Source organism: Notamacropus eugenii, chromosome 1 (assembly GCF_028372415.1).
Source record: "Notamacropus eugenii isolate mMacEug1 chromosome 1, mMacEug1.pri_v2, whole genome shotgun sequence".
Lineage (NCBI taxonomy): Eukaryota > Metazoa > Chordata > Mammalia > Diprotodontia > Macropodidae > Notamacropus > Notamacropus eugenii.
In genome coordinates, this window is record NC_092872.1 from 348,192,657 (window position 1) to 348,212,481 (window position 19,825).

At 44.8% G+C, this 19,825-nt stretch overlaps 1 protein-coding gene across 3 annotated transcripts in view; it reads right to left on the reverse strand.

The window, feature by feature from the left end:
- Nucleotides 1-4,815: 4,815 nt before the first annotated feature.
- The window catches only part of KIF26A (kinesin family member 26A), a 165,099-nt gene continuing 150,089 nt past the window's right edge, over nucleotides 4,816-19,825 (reverse strand). For 2 of the 3 annotated variants that reach the window (XM_072630067.1, XM_072630069.1), the window contains 5 exons: nucleotides 16,193-19,538; nucleotides 10,129-10,319; nucleotides 9,654-9,674; nucleotides 8,652-8,802; nucleotides 4,816-6,683 (listed from right to left, as the gene is read on the reverse strand). In XM_072630067.1, coding sequence (XP_072486168.1) covers nucleotides 6,520-6,683; nucleotides 8,652-8,802; nucleotides 9,654-9,674; nucleotides 10,129-10,319; nucleotides 16,193-19,538 — 3,873 coding nt within the window. In that variant the 3' untranslated portion in view covers nucleotides 4,816-6,519. The remainder of the gene's footprint in view (nucleotides 6,684-8,651; nucleotides 8,803-9,653; nucleotides 9,675-10,128; nucleotides 10,320-16,192; nucleotides 19,539-19,825) is intronic. The other variant, XM_072630068.1, reaches the window with a different exon arrangement.

Sequence of the window (19,825 nt, forward strand, 5' to 3'; positions counted from 1 at the left end):
TTACTGTTAAGTGGAAGGCCAGCCAGTGGTAGAGTAGATAGACTTCTGGGCCTAGAGTCAGAAAGACTCATCTTCCTGAGTTCAAATCTGGCCGTAAACACTTACTAGCTGTGTGACCCTGGGCAAGTCACTCAACCCTGTTTGTCTCAGTTTCCTCATCTGTAAAATGAGCTGGAGAAGGAAATGGCAAACCTCTCCAGTGCCTTTGGCAAGAAAACCCCAAATGGGGTCATAAGGAGTTGTACATAACTGAAAATGACTGAATAACAACAAAAAAAACCAAACTGGTGAGCAGAGGGTGAGTGGGAAGAGAGAGATAAGGAATGGATTTGAAGTCAGAAGGCCTGGGTTCAAATTCTAGTGGTGTTATTCACTACTTGCATCAACCTTGAAGTTTATCTAACTGAACCCTCGTTTCCTTCTCAATAATATGATGGACAAGCTGATGTTTGCGATCTCTTCTAACTCTAAATCTTTGAAATATCTTATGAATTCCAGATCTATGTCTCAGTTTCCCCTTCCTCCCTAAGCTCCCCCCATAAAATGAAATTTTTTTAACTAGACTTTCTATGGTACCTCTCAGTTCTAAATCTACATTTCTAAAGTGTATGGCAGAGGCTTTGGGATAGCTGTTGTAGCTCCTCAGAGACCTCTTTTGCTTACTTCACCCATGTCTGTAAAATTAACCTCTCTTGAACATTTTAAGGTTAAAAAAGCACTTTCCTTGCAAAAATCCTATAAGATAGGTAATGCAAATATGACACTATTTGACAGATGAGGCAACTGACAAGACTCGGAGATGTTAAGTGACTATTTGGTTTAAGGACATGGGATTTGGAGTCAGCAGACCTGGGTTTGAATCTTGGCAATTCTACTTATTACCTGGGTGACCCTGAGTTCATCATTTCTTTCCTCTGTGCCTCAGTTTCCTCATTGGTAAAATGAATGATCGCTGATTCTCTTACAGAATGTGACAGTCAATAATCATTTATTAAGTACCTATTATGTTCTGTATTAAGTTCTGGGAATATGAAGAAAGGTGACAGAGTCCCTACTTCAAGATACTTTCAGTCTAATGGGAGAGCCAGCATGCAAACAGCTATGTACCAACAAGAGGTATACAGGACAAATTGGAAGTGATCAATAGAGAGAAGGGGTGCAAAGGGGATCCACAAAGACTTCTTATAGAAGGTGAGATTTTTAGCTGAGACTTGAAGGAAGTCGGGATCCAGAGGATGACGAGAGAGAGCATTCTAGGCAGGGGGCACAGCCAGAGAAAATGCCCAGAGTCAGGAGATGGAGTGTCTCAGGGCTGGAGTTTGATTATAACAGCACCTACCTCATAGGGTTATTGGGAAACTCAATAAAAACTGCTTTGTGAGCTTTAAAGCATTTTATGAGTGTTAGTTTTCATCATTTGAATTTAGGTCTCTAAGTATCCTATCCATCCCACCACTATGCCTTTTCATCCCTCTCATTGAATCCACTTCACTGGACAACTAAGCCTCCCCATCTCTCCCCTCCAGTTCTTCTACATACACTCCTACAATACCAAGATAAGTGAGGGACAATAAGCTAGCATTTAAGTATCTTCAGTGAGATACTTAGAAGAACTAGTCATCTGTGTAAGCTTGGATAAGTCACCTAATAGCTCCATACCTCAGTTTCCTAATATGTAAAAAGGGAGAGTTGGGCCAAGTGATGTCTAATAAGATTTAATGATTCTGTGTCATTGTTGAGTGGATGGATGCTTATGATCTTTGAAATATCAGAGAGAATTAAAGACTTGACTTTGACTTGACTTGAGATTGCCCTCATTTTCTAAAAAAGATAAAGGATAAAGTCTTTATTCTACAGGCTTATGAACTTGACTTTGGTTCATAAACTCTGTCCCAAACACCAGACTCTTATCTCCAACTGCAGAGAGAGCATCTAGATGGAAATGTAGTCCACAGACCCCTGGAGGCCCATGAGTTCTGAACTATTTTCATAACGATACTAAGACATGATTTGCCTAAGACATGATTTTCCAACTACATATCTTTGTGAGACTGGATTTTTTTCAAATACTTCAACCAAAAGAGCATATCACAATAGACTGGTTGGTTGGCTGTTGTCCTTCATTCTCAAAGACAACCAAAATGACATCACTAGGCTAGAGTCAAGTTTCAATGTGTCCAACTGTAGCTGATCAGACCAATGCAACAGACAATGCAGAAGCAAATTGGAGAATTCAGCATTAAACCAGAAATTAAAGGGATTTACAAAAATATCTAAAACAATGCCCCTCTTCTTATTAAATTTTTTGCTTGGAAAATATATTTTCATTAAAATATGTTACTTATGTTTACATGTAATAGATTTGTCATTGTAATTTTTAAACGAAGAGATGTTTAAAAATTCTTTCAGTTTTCAGTTCTATTACAATAAACATTACCCATATAAATAGAAGCTCTTTGAGGTCCTCAATAATTTTTAAGAGTGTAAAAGGATCCTGAGGCCAAAAAGTTTGAGAACTGTTGGTCTAGATCATAGATTTAAACCTGAAGAGAATCTTGACAGGTCATTTGATCCAACCTGCTTAATTCATAGATGAGGAAAGAGCTCCTTCATTGTCTCCCCAGACCTCCTTCTGTGACATCACTATTCACCCAGGTTCCTGTTTGTAACCACTGTCACCAATGATTCTACCCTCTCTTTTGTTGTGAGTTTAGCAATCAACAACAAATATTTTCACTCACTAATTTCTGTCAAATGGAACTGATCACAGCACAACCTTCCTCAAAAGCCTAGTGTGTCTCTTTTTCTCCGGAGGTAAATTCAGACCCTTAGCCCAACTTTCAGACCTTCATCAATCTGGCTCCACCCTACCTGTAACAATTTACCAATGCTCCTCCTTTCTATAGTCTAGGCTTTGGAACTAGGTCTCTGCGCTTTTCAGTACCTTTGTGAAATGCCTTTTCACGTGGAATGTCATTCCTAATCTTTTCCTGCTGAAATCTCACCTATTTTTAAAAACCCAACCCAAATGTCACATCCCCTAGGTGGTATGTGTATGCCTGACTCCTGGATATGATCTTTCTCCATCTTCTACCCTCACAGCAGGGCTCCAGTCTACTCTTGTGTGCTTGGACTGAGCTCCTTAATTTAGAGCTCAAATCCAATCTCTGGTGCCTCCCTTCCTACCCTTCCCCTTCTATCTATCTCCAGGGTAGGACCCAGGTCTCCTCTTTCTTCACCTTCTATACAATTCTATAACATGCTAGAAAGATGTCATATGTGTGGCAAAATGATTAGTGCTGGACTTCTCCATCCAGAGACAAAGAGGCAGTGGGGATTTAAAGCAGCCAGGCCAGACCTCCCAATATAGGCTGAATGTTTGACAACAAAACCAAAACAATGGCATAATTTTGCCATGATACTCTTGTCTTTTTCAGCTCTGGCAGAAAGATATGAATTTGAATTCTACTTCAGAATCTAGCTAAGCAAATCAATTTCCAGTTTCCTTCTGGGTGAAATGCAGATCACCATCGGAGCTTTATGTCATGGGGTAATTAATCATTACACTCCAGAGAGATAAAATTGGTCTTTGTTCTTAAAATCTGCATTTGACCAGAGCTTTCTTAATCACCCCACCATCACCCCAACACACACACACACACACACACACACACACACACACACACACACACACACACACACACACACACACACCCCTTCTGACCAAAATGGAGAATGTACTGAAGAGACACCTGGAAGGTCCTCGTTAAAGGACCCTGTTAAGGGTTCAAATTCTATAGCTGAGGATCAGAATTAAAATTGAAAGGGATGTTAGAAGTTCTCTGGTCCAACCTCCTCATTTCACTCATGAGGAAACTAAGGTCCCAAATGATTGTGATGGGAGACAAAGTTGCTGTTACTTCATTTCATTGTCCTCTTTCAGGATTCAGGGACCCTGTGGCTGTTGTTCCATGTCTACATTCTTGTGAGGTAAGACCTGGACAGTGGAAAGAGACCCGGATATATTCACTGGATGGCAGAATCCTCAGAGGCCACCCAGTTCAAGTCTCTCATTTTATAGATGAAACTGAGGCACAAGGATGTTAGGAAACCCAAGTTCAAAACCTAGCTCTGATATTTTAATATTTAATAACTTAATTTTAATATTTAAGCCTTTTGAGCTTGGAAGAGTCACTAAACATTTCTGAGTCTCAATGTCCACATATAGATAAAAGGGCTAATAACATGTGTTTTGAGGAAAATGTGTTTTTACCAAAACAAAAGTGTTTTGAGCAAAGTGTTTAAAAAGTAAACCTTGAAGTGCCACAGAGCTAGAAGCTAATATACCCTCCTCTGAACTTCTAGAAAGTGGTTATTTTCTGCTCCATACAGAGAGCACAGACCATATTCTGCCTTTTATTATGTGGATAATTGTGTCCTGGGTTTGTTTCTCCCCTCCCATCTACTGCAATGCAAATTCCTTGAGGGCAGAGACAGGTCTAAGTCACCTCTCAGAACCCTCTCTCTCTCTTTCTCTCTCTCTCTCTTTCTCTCTCTCTACCTCTCTGTCTGTCTCTCTGTCTCTCCCCCCTTTCTCTGTCTCTCCCTCTCCCCATAGTAGTCATTGTTTCCTCATAGAATGTAAACCCCTTGAGAGCAGGAACCATCTCATTTTTATCCTTATATTCTCAGTTCCCTGCATACAGAACACATGAAATAAATATTTCTTAATTAACTGTCTGAAAAGGAAGCACCATATAAACACAAGTTTTTGTTAGTTTTTGAAAGCAAAAAAAAAATCATTAAAAAGAAACATTAACAATAGATGTATCTTTTATTCACAAGTAAAAGTGGGGATGCCATGTTATCATACACATTTATACAAAGGCTCATAAAACCCCTATAAATCAAAATGGTCAGAAAATATGATTCGTATGAAATGGGACCTTACATACAGTATTCAATCCTTGGAAAAGTTTGTTTTCTTTTTCCTTTTTTCTTCATTTGGCAACAACTGATTGACCCAAGGGCCCTCCACTTGGGGACCTCTGGGCCAGCCTCTTTCCCTCCCACTTCCCCCCTTCCCCCCTCCATCCTCAGCACAAACCCATGCAGCCGTCCACCCCACTCATGTCCTGAGCATTCACTCATCTTTACAAAAACTGGGTAAAGGTTGATTTTTTTGACTCCAAAGTTTTTGATGCAAATATTGGCTTTATGATCAAAACGATAGAAAAATATGAACCTAATGAAACATTTACAAAACTCTTCCCCCCAACTTTTTTTTTTTTTGCTGGTTTATTTTGGTAAGAAATTGGAGGCTTTGTTCCTGCCATTGAAGAAGGCTTTTGGTGCTTTTTGCTAAGCCCTTGGCCACTACTTTCCCCAAAGGGGAAGAATAGGTTTATAGAAAATGAGGTTAATTCACCCACAGATGAGTTCATTCCGTGGTTAACAGTCCCCCTTGGCCCCAAATATACTTCAGTTCTCACATTTATTTTCATCCACGTAGGTCCTCCAACAGCACAGTTCCCAACCTCTCTCACAATTTTAGTAGACAGTCTTTATGAGTTGCTGTGCACCCCCCCCCCCCAAAAAAAATATTCCATCCTCTGCTGGCTAACCCTCTGGTGATGAGCCCTGGCTTTCACCAGTCTTGTCTTCAGCCCCCACACTACCATGGAGGCTGTTACTCCAAGCTTTTCTAGTTTGGCTAGCTCTTCACACGCAGGCTTCAAAAGCCTAGGGATCACCTCCACACCACAATGAGGCATCAGGTAAGGATGGCAGGAAACTTTTAGTTTAAAAAAAAAAAATCAACCAGAAACAAAAGCCAATCTTAGTCCTGCTCTGAGGAGGAAATGAAAAGACAGAAACACCCATAAAAATGTTTTGGATCCGAACCCCAAATCAGTTTTCTGGCCATTTAAGTTTTGCTACATCAAACCACTTTTCTAGGGAACCAGAAGGCAAGGCCAGTAGGAAACAGTCATGTGCTTATTGCTCTCATTACTAAGGTTTTTCCATGGGGTCAGAAATATATGATACAATATTAAAGGTTCTATAGGAAAACAGCTGATGCCTGGGCTGCTGGCTTCCAAACTTCTAGCACCAAAGGGAGAAAAAAAACCCAATTAACATGAAAGGCACTTGGCGTTGCTAGGGGAATGTCTGTTGGTGTTCTTCATCCTCAGTTCCTGTCTGTCCGTCCGTCCGTCCATTTGTCCATCAGTCAGGCATGGTTCATTCTCACTCTCTGTACAGTTTGGTCTTGAATGAGGCACCACGTTGATTGTGAAACATTCCAGTTCCTTGCCCACATCCATCCCCTCCCTCCCTCACACTTTCCCACCCTACTGTTCCTTTCACCTCTACATTCCTGTTCCCCTTGTCACTTCCTTGTGGCGTTGCAACCTTGGCACAACCAGGCATCGCCCTGGATTCTGTTTTTTGTCCCTTCCCTTGTCTCATCCATTTCCCATCCCATTCCTGTACCATCCTGTCCATTCTGGTCTGCTCTCAAACTTCTACTTCCTGGACGTCTGGCACGCCAATGTCAAAGCAGGTGACGATCATGACGTGGGCTTTGCACACATTCACACAGTGCTCGAGGTCCTCTGTAGCTTGTTCGAGAGCCTCCAAGTATTCTTCAGACTCTTTATCCAGCTCTGGGTCTACCTCAACTGCAAACCAAGTGTATAATGAGGGTCAGAACATTGGGTCTCCAGGTGCCCTCCCTGCCTCCACTACAATCCATCCTCTACTCAGCTGTCAAATTGATCTTGTCATCCCTATATTCAATACACACTCTAGGCTCTTCCATCTCCCAACTAACTCCCATTGTTTTCCTCACCTGTACCTGATTCCTGGAACTTTCTTCCTCCTTGTCCCTGCCTCCCAGCTTCCCTGACTTTCTTCAGTCCCATTTATTGCAGAAGGCCCTTCCCAATTGGGCCTGCCCTACCCTCCCACTTCCCTGAGACTACTTTCATTAACAGTATACATTTCATATGCACATAGTTATTTGCATGTTGCACAACATGTCTAAAGGCAATGACTATGTTTTTGTATTTCTTCCTACGGCGTCTTCACCCTTGAGACCATCTCCACACCCACTGGAAACTTGGACTGACTCTACCAGCTTTGATAGGTGAATCTCTTTGCACCATCTTGTAAAGAATCAAGCCTCCATACCACTTTCTTCAGTATCATCCCCTCACCATGCCTTGTTGTGGATAACCTCTTTGTTCTCCCCTCCAACCTTTGCTTTCCAACACTCCACTATGTGTCTTCCCCCATTAGAAAGTAACTCTAATTGAGGGCAAGGAATGACTAACAAGCTTTTATTTGTAGTCTCATATTGAGCCTAGCACATAATAACCACTTGATAAATCTTCTATCATCTATCTAGCCATCCCTCCATTTATCTAGCCATTTATCTTTTTGTCCCCAGTACTTAGTAGAGTATCTGCCACATAGTAAGAGATAAAAAATGTGTATTAACTGATTGATTGATGTGTCATATAAGTAAATATCCAAGAACAGACTCCTTCAACACTTGTACCATCTGTGATTTAGTCAATGAGGTCCCTCCCATCACCTCTGTAGCTCACAACCTCTGTATAATTCATTTCTCAGGTGAGAAAACAGGCCCAGAAAAGTTGTGTCTTGCTCAAAGTCATGCAGATATTAAGTGGCAGAACCTGGATTTAAACCAGGGTCCTTTGGCTCCAAATGTATGACCAAGGGCAAGTTATAGTACCAATCTAGGCCTCAATCTCTTCCTCTGTAAATGGAAGAAGAGAATGTGTACTAGATACCTGACAAAAGATGCTAGAAGGAAAGTCCTTTGTAAACCTCAAAGGACTTTAAAATCTGAAATGCTGTTACTATTCAGGGACTAATAATGAACAGCCCAGGCCCTGGTCCTTCCCTTCATCCTTTTATATGACAATCATCCATGAGGGGTGGATCAGAGGTGGAGAACCTGAGGTCTTGAAGTCACATGTGGCCCTCTAGGTCTTCAAGGGCAGTCCTTTGACTGAATGCTAACTTCACAAATTTCACAAACCTCAAATACTAATAAAGGATTTGTTCTGTAAAACTTGAACCCAGTCAAAGGTCATACCCAAGGACCTAGAAGGCCGTATGTGGCCTTGAGGCCACAGGTTCCCCACTGCAGCCCTGGCCCTTGAACAAATCACTTCCCCCCCCCAGGTCTCAGTTTCCCCTCCTGTAAAATAAAGAGATTTGACAAAGTTATCTCTAAATGCTCTAATCCTCTGAAACTTCCTCCAGGTTGCAGATAGTGATGATGGTCCTTACTCAGAAGCCCTCAGCACATAGAGGGGAGGGCTGGCAGTGCCAATACACCCTAGAGCCACATTTCCATTGACCCCCACTCTGAGAAGAAAGGCTAATAGGAATGTTTTCCTGTGGTGGGATCCAGACTATGCTCACCAATGCAAGAGTTTAAACTTCTCTGTCCATTTCTACTATCAGACTCTTCCCACACTCAGGGAGCTAGGACAACCATGCAAGAAAGACCCCGGAATGTGGGCGTTGTTTTTGTGTCTACAGCCACTAAGATTTACGAAGCTTCAGGATACAGGGGGCCAAGCATCAGAGGGATGCTGAGCCAGCACACTTACATTCTTCTCTCCACTTATTTGGATCCATCATCAGCCGGCTCTTGGTCTCCTCTAGCTCCTCCTTCAGGACTTCATGCTTGGCTTCCATCTCCTTGATTCTCTGATGTCTCCTTTCCAGGACCTTCAGCTTGGCATTAAAATACATCAGGCCCTTTGGAAAACAGAGAGAATTCCCAGACATCTGGATTCAGGCTGCAGCCATCACTCCCAGGCAAGGGAGAGAATTAAAAGAAGGGAATCTAAAGATCATTTGGTCCTGTCTCATCATTTTATAGGTGAGAAAACCCAGGGCCATCCACAGAGAGGAAGAGACCTGCCCAGAGTAACACAAGTTAAAAAGCAGTGAGACTCACAGTTCAAGCCTAAGTCTCCAGATTCAAATTCCAACAGGCTTGGTTCTCCATTACATTAGACAGTTGGAGGAGCAATGGATAGAGTGCTAGGCCCAGAGTCAGGAAGACCTGAGTTCAAATCCTGCCTCAGACACTTACTAGCTGTGTGACCCTGGGCAAGTCACTTAATCTCTGTTTGCCTTAATTTCTTCAACTGCAATAACAGGGATAATAATGCTCCTATCTCACAAGGTTGAGAGGACCAAAAGAAATACTATTAGCACAGTTCTCAGAACAGTTCCTGACACATAATATATAAATGCTAGTAGCAGACTTGGGTCACCTTAGGCAAAACCCTTTCCCTTCCTGTGGGGTTGTTTCCTCTGAGAGATAGAATACATAAATGAATGAATAAGTAAATGATGGATAACAAATAAATGCACAAATCAAATAAATAAAGAGATAGATAAAAGTAGAAGGAAGAAGGAAGAGAGGAAGGAGGAAGGGGAAGGAAGGGAAGGAAACGAGTGAATAAAAAATGATGAGGCTGAGTTCTCCAGGAAGGTATCCCTATAGGTCATCCCTAAGGTTTCTTCTAACTGAGATTCTGACATTCTACAATCCTTGAGGAACGCTACCTACATCCGTGTGAGGGGAACATGCTATTTACCTTTTCCACATCTTGGAAAGGCTAGAGGGAAAAAAGAGAGAGGGAAAAAGGAAAAACTCCATCAGAAGGAAGCAGGCATTGGGCTGAATGATTTCCCAATAATAGCCCCCGCCCCCTCCCCACGAGTGAAGGTGCCATAACTAAGGGTGAATGACCTTGCTCTGGAGGGAAGCTATTAAGGGGGTCTTAAAAGGTTCTGAACAAACAAGGCTCTGCGCAGATCGCATCCTAATAGTGAGTGTAAGCACATTCTCTACTCATGTTCTCCGTCAGGTTAAACACAATTAATTGTAGCCTATAATGATGTTTCTCTGTTCAGGGCACCTAAACATGCAAAACAGTAAAAATTAATCATGCCAGGAGCTCTAATCGCATGACCATTTCCAACTGAACTCCTTCCTCCCTCAGGGACCTGGACCAAAGGGGTTATGAAGGGGTGGGGGCGCGGGGGGCTGCACGAGAGGGGGGGGCTGACCTCGGGCTCCTCCCGCCGGTGCCTCTGCAGGCGCTCCACGTCGTCAATTTCATACACTTTGATCTCAAAAGGCTCCTTCAAAGTGCCAGGCAGAGGGGGCAGGTCTACCCACTGACCGGCAGCGCTGGGCTTCCTGCCCAGGGCTGCAGCATCAGGCAGCGGAGTCGGAACCAGGCGCCGCCGCTGCAGACCTGCAAGTACACAATCAACATCCCCCAGTCCCGTCAGGGATGCTACCAAAGCTGGCATCCTGCTGTCTGCCAGGCAAAGGCATACACGTACATCCATGCACATTTTCCTCCTCAGCTAAGAGCGGAACGTGGACTGTTTAGAAATGGTGATAAGTAACAGTAATTAGAAGTCCACTTGCATTGGTTTCATGCTTCAGTTCATTTCTTTTTTTATTTTTAATTTATAGAATAAAACAAACATTTCCATAACATAGCCTAATAAAAAATAACAATTGCACATGAAACTGCAAATCTCCTATGTACAATTTGCTATCCCTTTCAAATTTACAAAAAAATTATCATGTAAATTTTTTTCTTTTTTTCTTACCCCCTCCCATCCCACATCCCAAATGAATTAAACCACCTGAAAAGTTTCAATTCATTTCTATGATAGAAGAGCTGCTAACTCTGGGTCAGAGGACATAGATTCAACCCTATCTGTGATGCTTACTGTGTAACCCTAGAGAGTTCACTTAACTTCATAGGACTCAGTTCTCTCATTTGTAAAATGAAGGAATCGGACTAGGTGCAGCAAACTAACCCCACCCCTTATGTCCCGTTTTCTCATGCCTATCCATTTTCCCCCATGTCCCACTCCAACCCTGTCCACAGTGAACAAATTTCTCTATATTCTAGAACTCTTTCTTTCATACTTCTTCCATCTTCCTGCCCTCACTGAGACCCTGGTAACCTACCACTACCCACTCCACCCCTGGTCCCTGCCCCACTCCCTTACACACACACACACACACACACACACACACACACACACACACACACACACACACCAACACTGGTTTTTACCTTTATTCACACCTCCAAAACACTGGTCCTGGAAGGGGAGTTAGAATCTTCCTTGGTCCCCACTGTCACTTTCAGAGCTTTCCTTTTGCTGATATCACTCAGCAATCTCTCTTCTTTTGAAATTCATTTATTTAAAATTTTCTACCCAATCCAGATTATGGAGGCCATTATGTATAGGCTACTCATCATTCTCCCTCCAATTCAGTAGCCATCTCACCATCTTTCTCATGTTCCCAACTCTTGGCTTTATATTAAGACTTCAACATCCATATTCATTTCAAATGCCTTAGCTCCCCAATCCCTCCTATTTCTTCATTCCACCTTAGACATAGGCAGGGATGGTTAAATCCTGGATCTCACCATTATCTCTTAATCACCACATCTGTCCTCATCCTTCCCAATCTATCAGCTGCATTTGACACCATTAACCACCTCTCTTCCTGGATGTTGGCTCCTCTGAATTTTCTATATTTCTTTCTCCTGTTTTTCCTCTTCCCTAACACTTCTTTCCCATTCACCTTAGCTGGCTCATCATCCATTTCATTACTCCTAACTGTGGGAGTTACCAAATGCTTGTCCCTCTCCCCTCATTTCCACCTTCCACTCTCTCTGTTACCTTACCAGTTTCTGTAAGTTTAATTATCATTTCTACACAAATGACTCTTCCCTGAACTTCAGTCCCACATCATTAATTGCCTGTTGTGTTTTCTGAGCTGGATATCCCAGAGACATCTCAAGTGCAACATTTCCAAAACTGAACTCATTCTCTTTTTCCTCCAGTTCATTAGCACTTCCAACTGTCTCTAATTCCATCAAAGGCACCACCATTTTTTCAGTCTCTCAGGTTTGTAACTTCATTGTTCTCCTTGACTTTTCACATCCAAGCAATTGGCAATTCTTGCCAATTCGACCTCCACAATATTTCTGTCATCTGACCCCCTCCTTTCTACTCAATATAGCTACCATCTTAGTTTCAGGCCCTTACCACCTTTGGCCTAGATTTTTGTAACTGCCACCTAATTAGCCTCTCTACCTCAAGGCTCTCCCTACTCTTGTCTGTCTTGCACACTGCTGCCATTGTGATTTTCCTTAAATGTAGATCTATGACATTACTTCTCTATTCAAGAAACTTCAGTGACCCCCTATTGCCTCCAGGATAAAATATTTTTAAAATAATTTTTATATTATAAAACACATTTTTTATTTTTATAATTTATTTTTGTTATAAAAATATTTTAAGATATAAAAATTGTTTAGCTTTGAACATCCTTAACAACCTGGTTCTAAACTATCTTCCCAACTTCATCATATGTTATTCCACCTTCAGCACTCCATGACCCAGCCAAACTGGCCTTTTCTCTATTTCTCACACAAAACATTACTTCCTAACCTCCACCTCATCATTTCTAACACCCTTTTCTTTCAAGACATAGCTGAAGCATCACTTTCAATTAAATCTTTCTTGATCTCTCCAGTTGCTGATGACTTCTCTTTCAAAAGACCTTTTATTTAGTTCATGTACATTTGTATATGCATATATATACACACACATACATTATATGTATCCATATGTCTATTTGTATATGTATATTTTTATACATATGCTTATCTCCCACATTGGAACTTGAGTGCATTGAGAATTGGGATTGTATCATTCTTTGTCTTTGTATGCGCAGCACCTAGCATAGTGTCCAATACATAGTAGGTGCTTAATAAATGATTGTTGATTGAATAATTGATTGATGGAAAAATATTAGCAGGTTTGGGCATTAAGAATACAAATAAGAGAGCCCATTTACCGATAACAGACAGCCCTTATTGGAAAAGAAATAGTTTGTCATCTTTAAAGACCTCACAAGTATTTCCTGGGGCTAAAGACAAAATCGAATCCATCAGTGAGTAATACCCTCCTCAATTCGTGTGCAACTTTACAGGGCCGTTAATATTGATTTGTGGGGGAGGCTTAAGTGGGAAGGGAGCTCACGTTAGCTTGATTTATTTCCTGCCCACAGGAGGGACTCGGAAGCCCTGCCCATCAAGCTCCAGACTAACCAAGGGTTAGCTCACTGAGGCTGGACTTCTGCATTGGAAATTTAACTAGCCCACTCTCAATTTCCCCTCCCTAGTGGGGGGAAACAGGAAGGATACAGTATAAGCCAGGACACCACCAGAGGAAAGTAACTAAGATGGAAAGAACATAACAATCAGGCCATAAAGGGATGGACTGAAATTGGGTTGAGGGAAATTTTGCACAAAGAGGAAGAGATATAGGGGAGACTGATCTTCACATGTCTGAAGGGCTGTCATAAAGGAAGAGAAATTAGATTTGTTCTGTTTGGCACCGGAGCGTTGAAATAGGAGTAATGCGGAAAGTTTCAGGGAAGCAGATTTGGCTTGGTGTAAAAAATAATTAGGTGGTGCAGTGTATATAGAGTGGGCCTAAAGTCAGGAAGACTCCTCTTTGTGAGTGCAAATCTGGCCTCAGACACTTACTAGCTGTGTGACCCTGGCTGAGTCACTTAACCTTATTTGCCTCAGTTTTCTCATCTGTAAAAGGAGTTGGAGAAGAAAATGGCAAAACCACTCCAGTATCTTTGCCAAGGAAACCCCAAATAGGGTCAGGGAGAGTCGAACATGACTAAAATGACTGAACACAACAAAAAGAACAATTTCCTAAGAATCTTAGAAGCAAAGAGGAATGACCTGCCTTAGGAGATAGGGATTTTCCAAGGACTGGTATAGATGACCCCTTCTCAGAAATGGTGCATTGGGGGGGGGGGGGGGGGGTATTTTTTCTAATAATAACAGAGCACTAGAGATCTCTGGACTAAAGTTCTCAGACCCCATGCTTGGACCTGGATCTGGAGAGAATATTATCAACCTCTTCCTTTCCCCTCTCCGTGCACCTCCCCGCCACAAAAAAACAAGTTTTGTCCAGATTTTCTGTTGCAAAAGGATCTGATGAAAGGCAGTGTGAGTCTATAAACATAGTGCTGGACAGAAAGTATAAAAATCCAGGTTCAAGTCCTGCAATCATCATTAACTAATCTGATGACTTTAGGCAAGGATTATACAAACATGAAATCTTTAGCTAGAAGAGACTTTTGAAATCATCTAACTCATCCACTTTACAGATGAGGAAACTGAGAGGTAGAAAGGGATGGTGACTTTCTTAAGACCACGCAAGCAACAAACAGCTAGTGAAGATCAAAACCCAGATCATCTGATTTCAAATACAGTATCTGGGTGGTGACTGTAACTGATGGGCTTGGAGTCAGGAAGAACTGAGTTCAAATTCAGCCTCAAAATTAACTAGAAAAAGTTAAGACTAAGACTAAAAAGGTTAAGAAGTGTGACTCTGGGAAAGTCACTTAACCTTAGTGTACCTCCGTTTCCTTGCCTATAAAATGGGGATGATAATAGCACCTAACTCCCAGTGTTGTTGTGAGGATAAGATTAGATAATATTTGTAAAGTACTTTGCAAATCTTAAAGTGTTATACAAATGCTAGCTACTATAGTTTCACACTATCCCCTCCATTGGCCTCAGTTTCCCCATTTTCCAAATGATGGTGGTCTCTATGGTCCCTTCCAGTTCTGATATAACATGTTCTATGATTCTGTAATCCTCAGCCTTCTCATTTGTAAAAGACAGGTAACAAAAATAGTTAGCACGCTTTTACCTGTTATTACAGTTTACAAAGCCCTTTACATTCCTGTCTGTCTCATACACTGTGAGGCATTTATTATGCCCATTTTACAGATGAGAATATTGAGTCTCAAAGAGATGAGTTACTTGCCAAAGGTTACACAGTAAGTCAGTGTCAGAGTCAGGACTTGCACCAGGTCTCCTGATATTAAGAGCCTCATTCGGTTCCTCAAAACTGGAACCTGGGTCAACTTTTGCTGGCTTTCTTGGATTTCACTGAGAGTGGATGCTGGGGACCATCCAAAGTCGCTCCATAAAGTTCCCCTTGGGGAGGATAGGAATGGGGAGGAGGTAAGAGAGGGGTAGAGTTGAATGCTGCTTTTGTAGTATGTCACTTGGGGTTTGGCTGAGTTGCCTGCCCCGAACTACAACCCCCAACTCTGGGCTCTATTCTTATCTCCACATCAAAGACCAAGGGGCAGAGAATGACTAGGACCATCTAAGCCCAGATGGGGAAGGGAGTACCCGAGGCTGACGTGAATCTTAGAATACAGCACATAGACTGAGGATGGTTTCTGCCTCAGCCCAATATCTGGCCTGTACGGTTGGGGAAAACCACTGGTGTCAGTCCGGTGCACTCACCCTCCTTCCTCTCTGCGCCAGAAAGTAGTGAGCAGTGAAAGTCCAGGTGAAAGGCTCCCTGGGCCACCCGACAGAGAACAGTGAAGAGAGAGTGCTCCATTCCTCCCACGCCTTTCACATATGGAATACCTCCTCCTCCTTGTGTTCCACCCCCAAAAGCTGTCTTTTTTCCTCTAGGTTTACTGGCTACATTTCTTGCTCAAAGATCAAGCCTCAAACCCAATTCACTCTGGAACTCAGACTGGACAAGTCCCCCCGACTCCCACCCTACCCCCCAATCTAGCACAAAGTGGATGTAAATAATAAATAGTAATAGTTTTCTCTTTTACTCGTGAACCCTGAGGGTCTTCCCCATCCGGTTTGATGGGTTTTTTTGTTTTGTTTTTATTAAAGGGGACATCCCATTAGCAACTACTTAAAGAGCCTATTCATTGAATAGGTGTATCTCATTCAAAGTGAGAATGCTATAGGACCTTAGCCTGAAAGGGCCAGGATCTCCCATTGCATCCTGGGTCATTTCCAGTCGTCCTGATCTGTATCTGGCCACTGGACCTGGATGGCTCAGGAGAAGAAAGTGAGGCTGGTGACCTTGCACATCCCTCCCTCACTCAAATCAAAGTCAACTGCAAGTCATGTCATCATCTTGATGTCATGGTCTTCTTCAAGAACGAAAGACAAACACAACAACCTGGGAAGGGAGAAAGGGGGAAAGTCTTTATTTAAAAGAGTTTCTTTTTTACCTGTTGATCTCTTCTTGGGAGATTTCAGGCTCCTCATCCGGCCCCCGGGGGACGACAGACCGCTTTCACTCATGGAGTCGTGAGTGGACGAGGCACTGCCTGTGGCTTCGCTGTCCCGGATCATGCTCTCGTAGCCGCTGCTGCCGCCGCTGTGGTAGAACAGCGCTGTCCGGCCCATGGCCGGGGGCAGCTCCCCACTCAGCACGCTGCTGTTGTCGCTGCCGTGCCCGCTGCTGTAGCGCTGGGGTCTCCGCGGGGCCGTGATCTTGCTGTAGGGCGAGGGCAGGGCTGGCACTGGGACCTTCTCGTCGCCTAGATTCACACCGCTGTCGTTGCCGCTGTCGGAGTCTGCCGAGCTGCGGGAATGGCCTCCTTTGCCAGGGCTCCCAGAGGCCAGCTCATTCACGCGGCTGTTGGCAGCCCTCATCGCCTGTTTGGTGCCCATGATGGTGCCCCGGTTAGGCTTGCTGTTGATCCCAGGCGCGGTACGCGGGGCCACCTTGCCAGTGGCCGCGCCACCAGGGCTCTTCCCGGCAGGAGGCTGATTCAGTGACTTCACAGAAGAACTGAAAGACCGTGACCCACCGGTCAACAGGTTCCGGCTTTTGCTTCCACCAGCTGGGGATTTAACATTTACCACCGCCTTTGTGGAGCCGCCCTTGCAGGGTGTCACATACGATGTGGGAGACACAGGAGAAGAGGCCACAGGGGGCACACCCAGCCGTGGCACAGACCGTCCCTGCCTCCCAATGCTGCTGCCCCCACTGTCTGCCTTGGCTGCCCCCAAACCTAGGCCCTCACATCGCTCCAGAGACATGTGACTTCCATAACGATGCACTACATCAGGCTTGGCCGCTCTGGCCTTCAGGCTGGATGTACTCTTGGGCAGAGAATGCTCACCCTTGATGCTGACTTTGCCTTTCAGGCCCTCTGGAGTCAAGCCTGCTCCTGGCCTGGGTCGTAGCTCTGCTTCTTCCTCTCCTTTGGAAGTAAGGGCTCTTGCAGGGTCAGTACCTCCTCTAGATGGAGAAATGCCACTTTTTTGCTCCAGGCTTGATTTCCGGACTGGTGGGGCAGGGGGTCCTGCCCCACTGGGCCTGGGTAAGAGACTCGATTTCTGAGAGCCATTCTTCTTCCCCACAGAGTTTTTCAGGCTGCTGGTGGTCAAGGTAGAGTCAGGGTTACCTCTGGCCAGGGGTTCAGCCATGCTATCTCCACTTCGAGTCACAGGCATCACACCCAGCGTGGTGGCTCCTCTCCTCAGGGGTGGGATTTGGGTCATGACCTCTGGTTTCCTAGCATGGTCCCCAGTTGACTTGCAAGACATTTCACATCCATCCACCACCCGCTGGGAACAGGCCAACACTGTCTGAGATTTGGGGGACCTGTACCCTGGGGCATCTCTGCATGGCATGTTTAAGGGGTCAATACCTATTGGAGGGTTGCTAGGAGAGGACAGTGGGTCTGAAGAGGGGGTTCCCGGTGGGACATCCACTCTCACTAGCCAAGGGTCATCAAACAGCCCACCTGGACTGGGCAATTCATGGCTATGGTGCATGGCACCCATATAATTGGGGGTTGAGGTAGTAGTTCTCAGAGTCCGAGGAAGACTAGAATGGATGGTTTGCATCTTATGGGTCACTTGTGGATTCCCACCCCTCCCTGATCTCCTGGGTTGATTGGGGATCCTAGAGACACCTGGAGCAGGGGCAACTTTGGTGGATCCCAAGAACTGAGGATTCTTGGCAATGGCTGGTGACAGTTTCCTGGAGCTAGTGCTCTCCAAGCTGTCCAGCTCTGAGACACAAAGCCCACTGTCATTCAAGGAGTTCTTGAGGTTCCCTGGGGTGAAAGTGACAGTGACACCAGAAGAGTCCAAAGTGAAGTTCTCCCCAGGAGGATCACAGGCAAAAGGAGAGGATGTAGTGAGGACCTCCTCAGGGGGCACTACCTCACCATCCATGGTGCAGAGACTGACCTCGCTCAGCCAGGAGCTGATGGAAGAGCGGCGGCTTCCAGAGGGAAAGGCTCCCTCAGTGAAAGGCAGGACAATGTCAATGTTAACGCCAGAAGCCTGAGATGTATAGGCATCAAACTCATCGTTGATGCTGCTGATGATGCTGACTGGGCGAGAGCCTGAGGCCAGAGCCTGCAGGGAGCAGTCACTATTGAAACTGATGATGCTTGTGGGCCGGCCTGAGTCTACCATGCCACTTATTGACAGCTCCTCAACCACTGTGAACACCAGCTCGTCCTCACCATTCAGCTCCACCGGCTGCTGTAGGGTCACTGTGGTCGTCAGGATGTCCCGGTCAAAGCATTTACCCCGAAAAGCCGAGTGGAAGCTATGTACCTCCAGAGTGCTGGTGGAGGGTGGTGGAGATGCTCCCTGGGCAGGCAGCATCTCCCCAGAGTTCACCATCTGCTTATTCATTCCCAGTGGAGGTGTCCGGACCCCACTGTCATCCAGCTTGGAATACATGTTGCTAGGAGGCGTGAGGTCCTTCTGTTGAGGGGGTGGGGGTGCTGGGCTGGGCAGAGGTCGTTTCCCGTACATGGCCTTGTCCTTGACAACTGGCTCTGTGGTAGTGCTACAGTCTGTGCTCCTAGTCACATCAGGCTTGCAGGATCTCGACGAGTGTAGAGCTGTATCTCTCCCTCCATCCAAGACCACATCTGATTTTTTCCCATCACCTCTAGTCATGGGATTGGGGATATCCACTTGGCCTTGGGAGGGGCTGTTTCCTGGGCAGGCACCATTGCGGGTAGGTCCTGCTGAGAAATAGAGGCCAGGTCCCTTTTTGGGGGATGCTCCCTCCAGCAATGCAGGCTTCTTGCACCCCCTCAGTGGGGAAGGTGGTTTCTCCTTGGCTGACTTGGTCAGGCCAGCCTCCATACTGCCTGGACCACTGCCATTCCCTACCCCAGAGGAGTTGCCCCCACCAAAACGATTGGGCTCCTCGCTCCCATCGATGCACTCCAGTCTCTCCTGCAGTTCAGCAAACGTGTTACACTTGAAGTGGTCCTTGTCTGAGCTCCAGGGGCCACCCAGCCCATCCTTGCCTCGCTTCCTATTGAGTGATGGGATGATAGGGACAAACTCAGGTGGACCCTCATTGTCTGTGAGCTCCCGGTCAGACAGGGCAGCCCCGTTGGGCCCCACGTAGATGACAGTGTCACAGGACTGCTCACTGCTGGAGGAATAATCAGGGTCACTGGAGAGACCCAGGCCAGGAAGATCAGGATCCAAGGCCACTGTGCGAGGGTGAAAAGGCCTCAGGTGTGGGGGTCTCCGTACTCGACCCTCCTCACAGGAGCTCTCTCCTCCTGAAGAGCTGGATGCGTACTAAAACAAAAGGAAAATGCCGTCATCAGTCCAAGTCTCAATTTTGCTGACATTAACTCAGTAAGTTATCCTGCCTCCCAATCTACTTCCATCCAAACTGAAGTTCAGGATCCTCCAAACCTAGGTCTCTAGCACCTTCAGTTTCCCCATCTATAAATAAGGAAGGCTGATCTACAAGGCATCATTGTTGTTCAGTTGTTTCAATCATGTCCCACTCTTTGTGATCCCATTTGGGGTTTTCTTGGCAAAGACACCATAGTGACTTGCCATTTCCTTCTCCAGCTCAT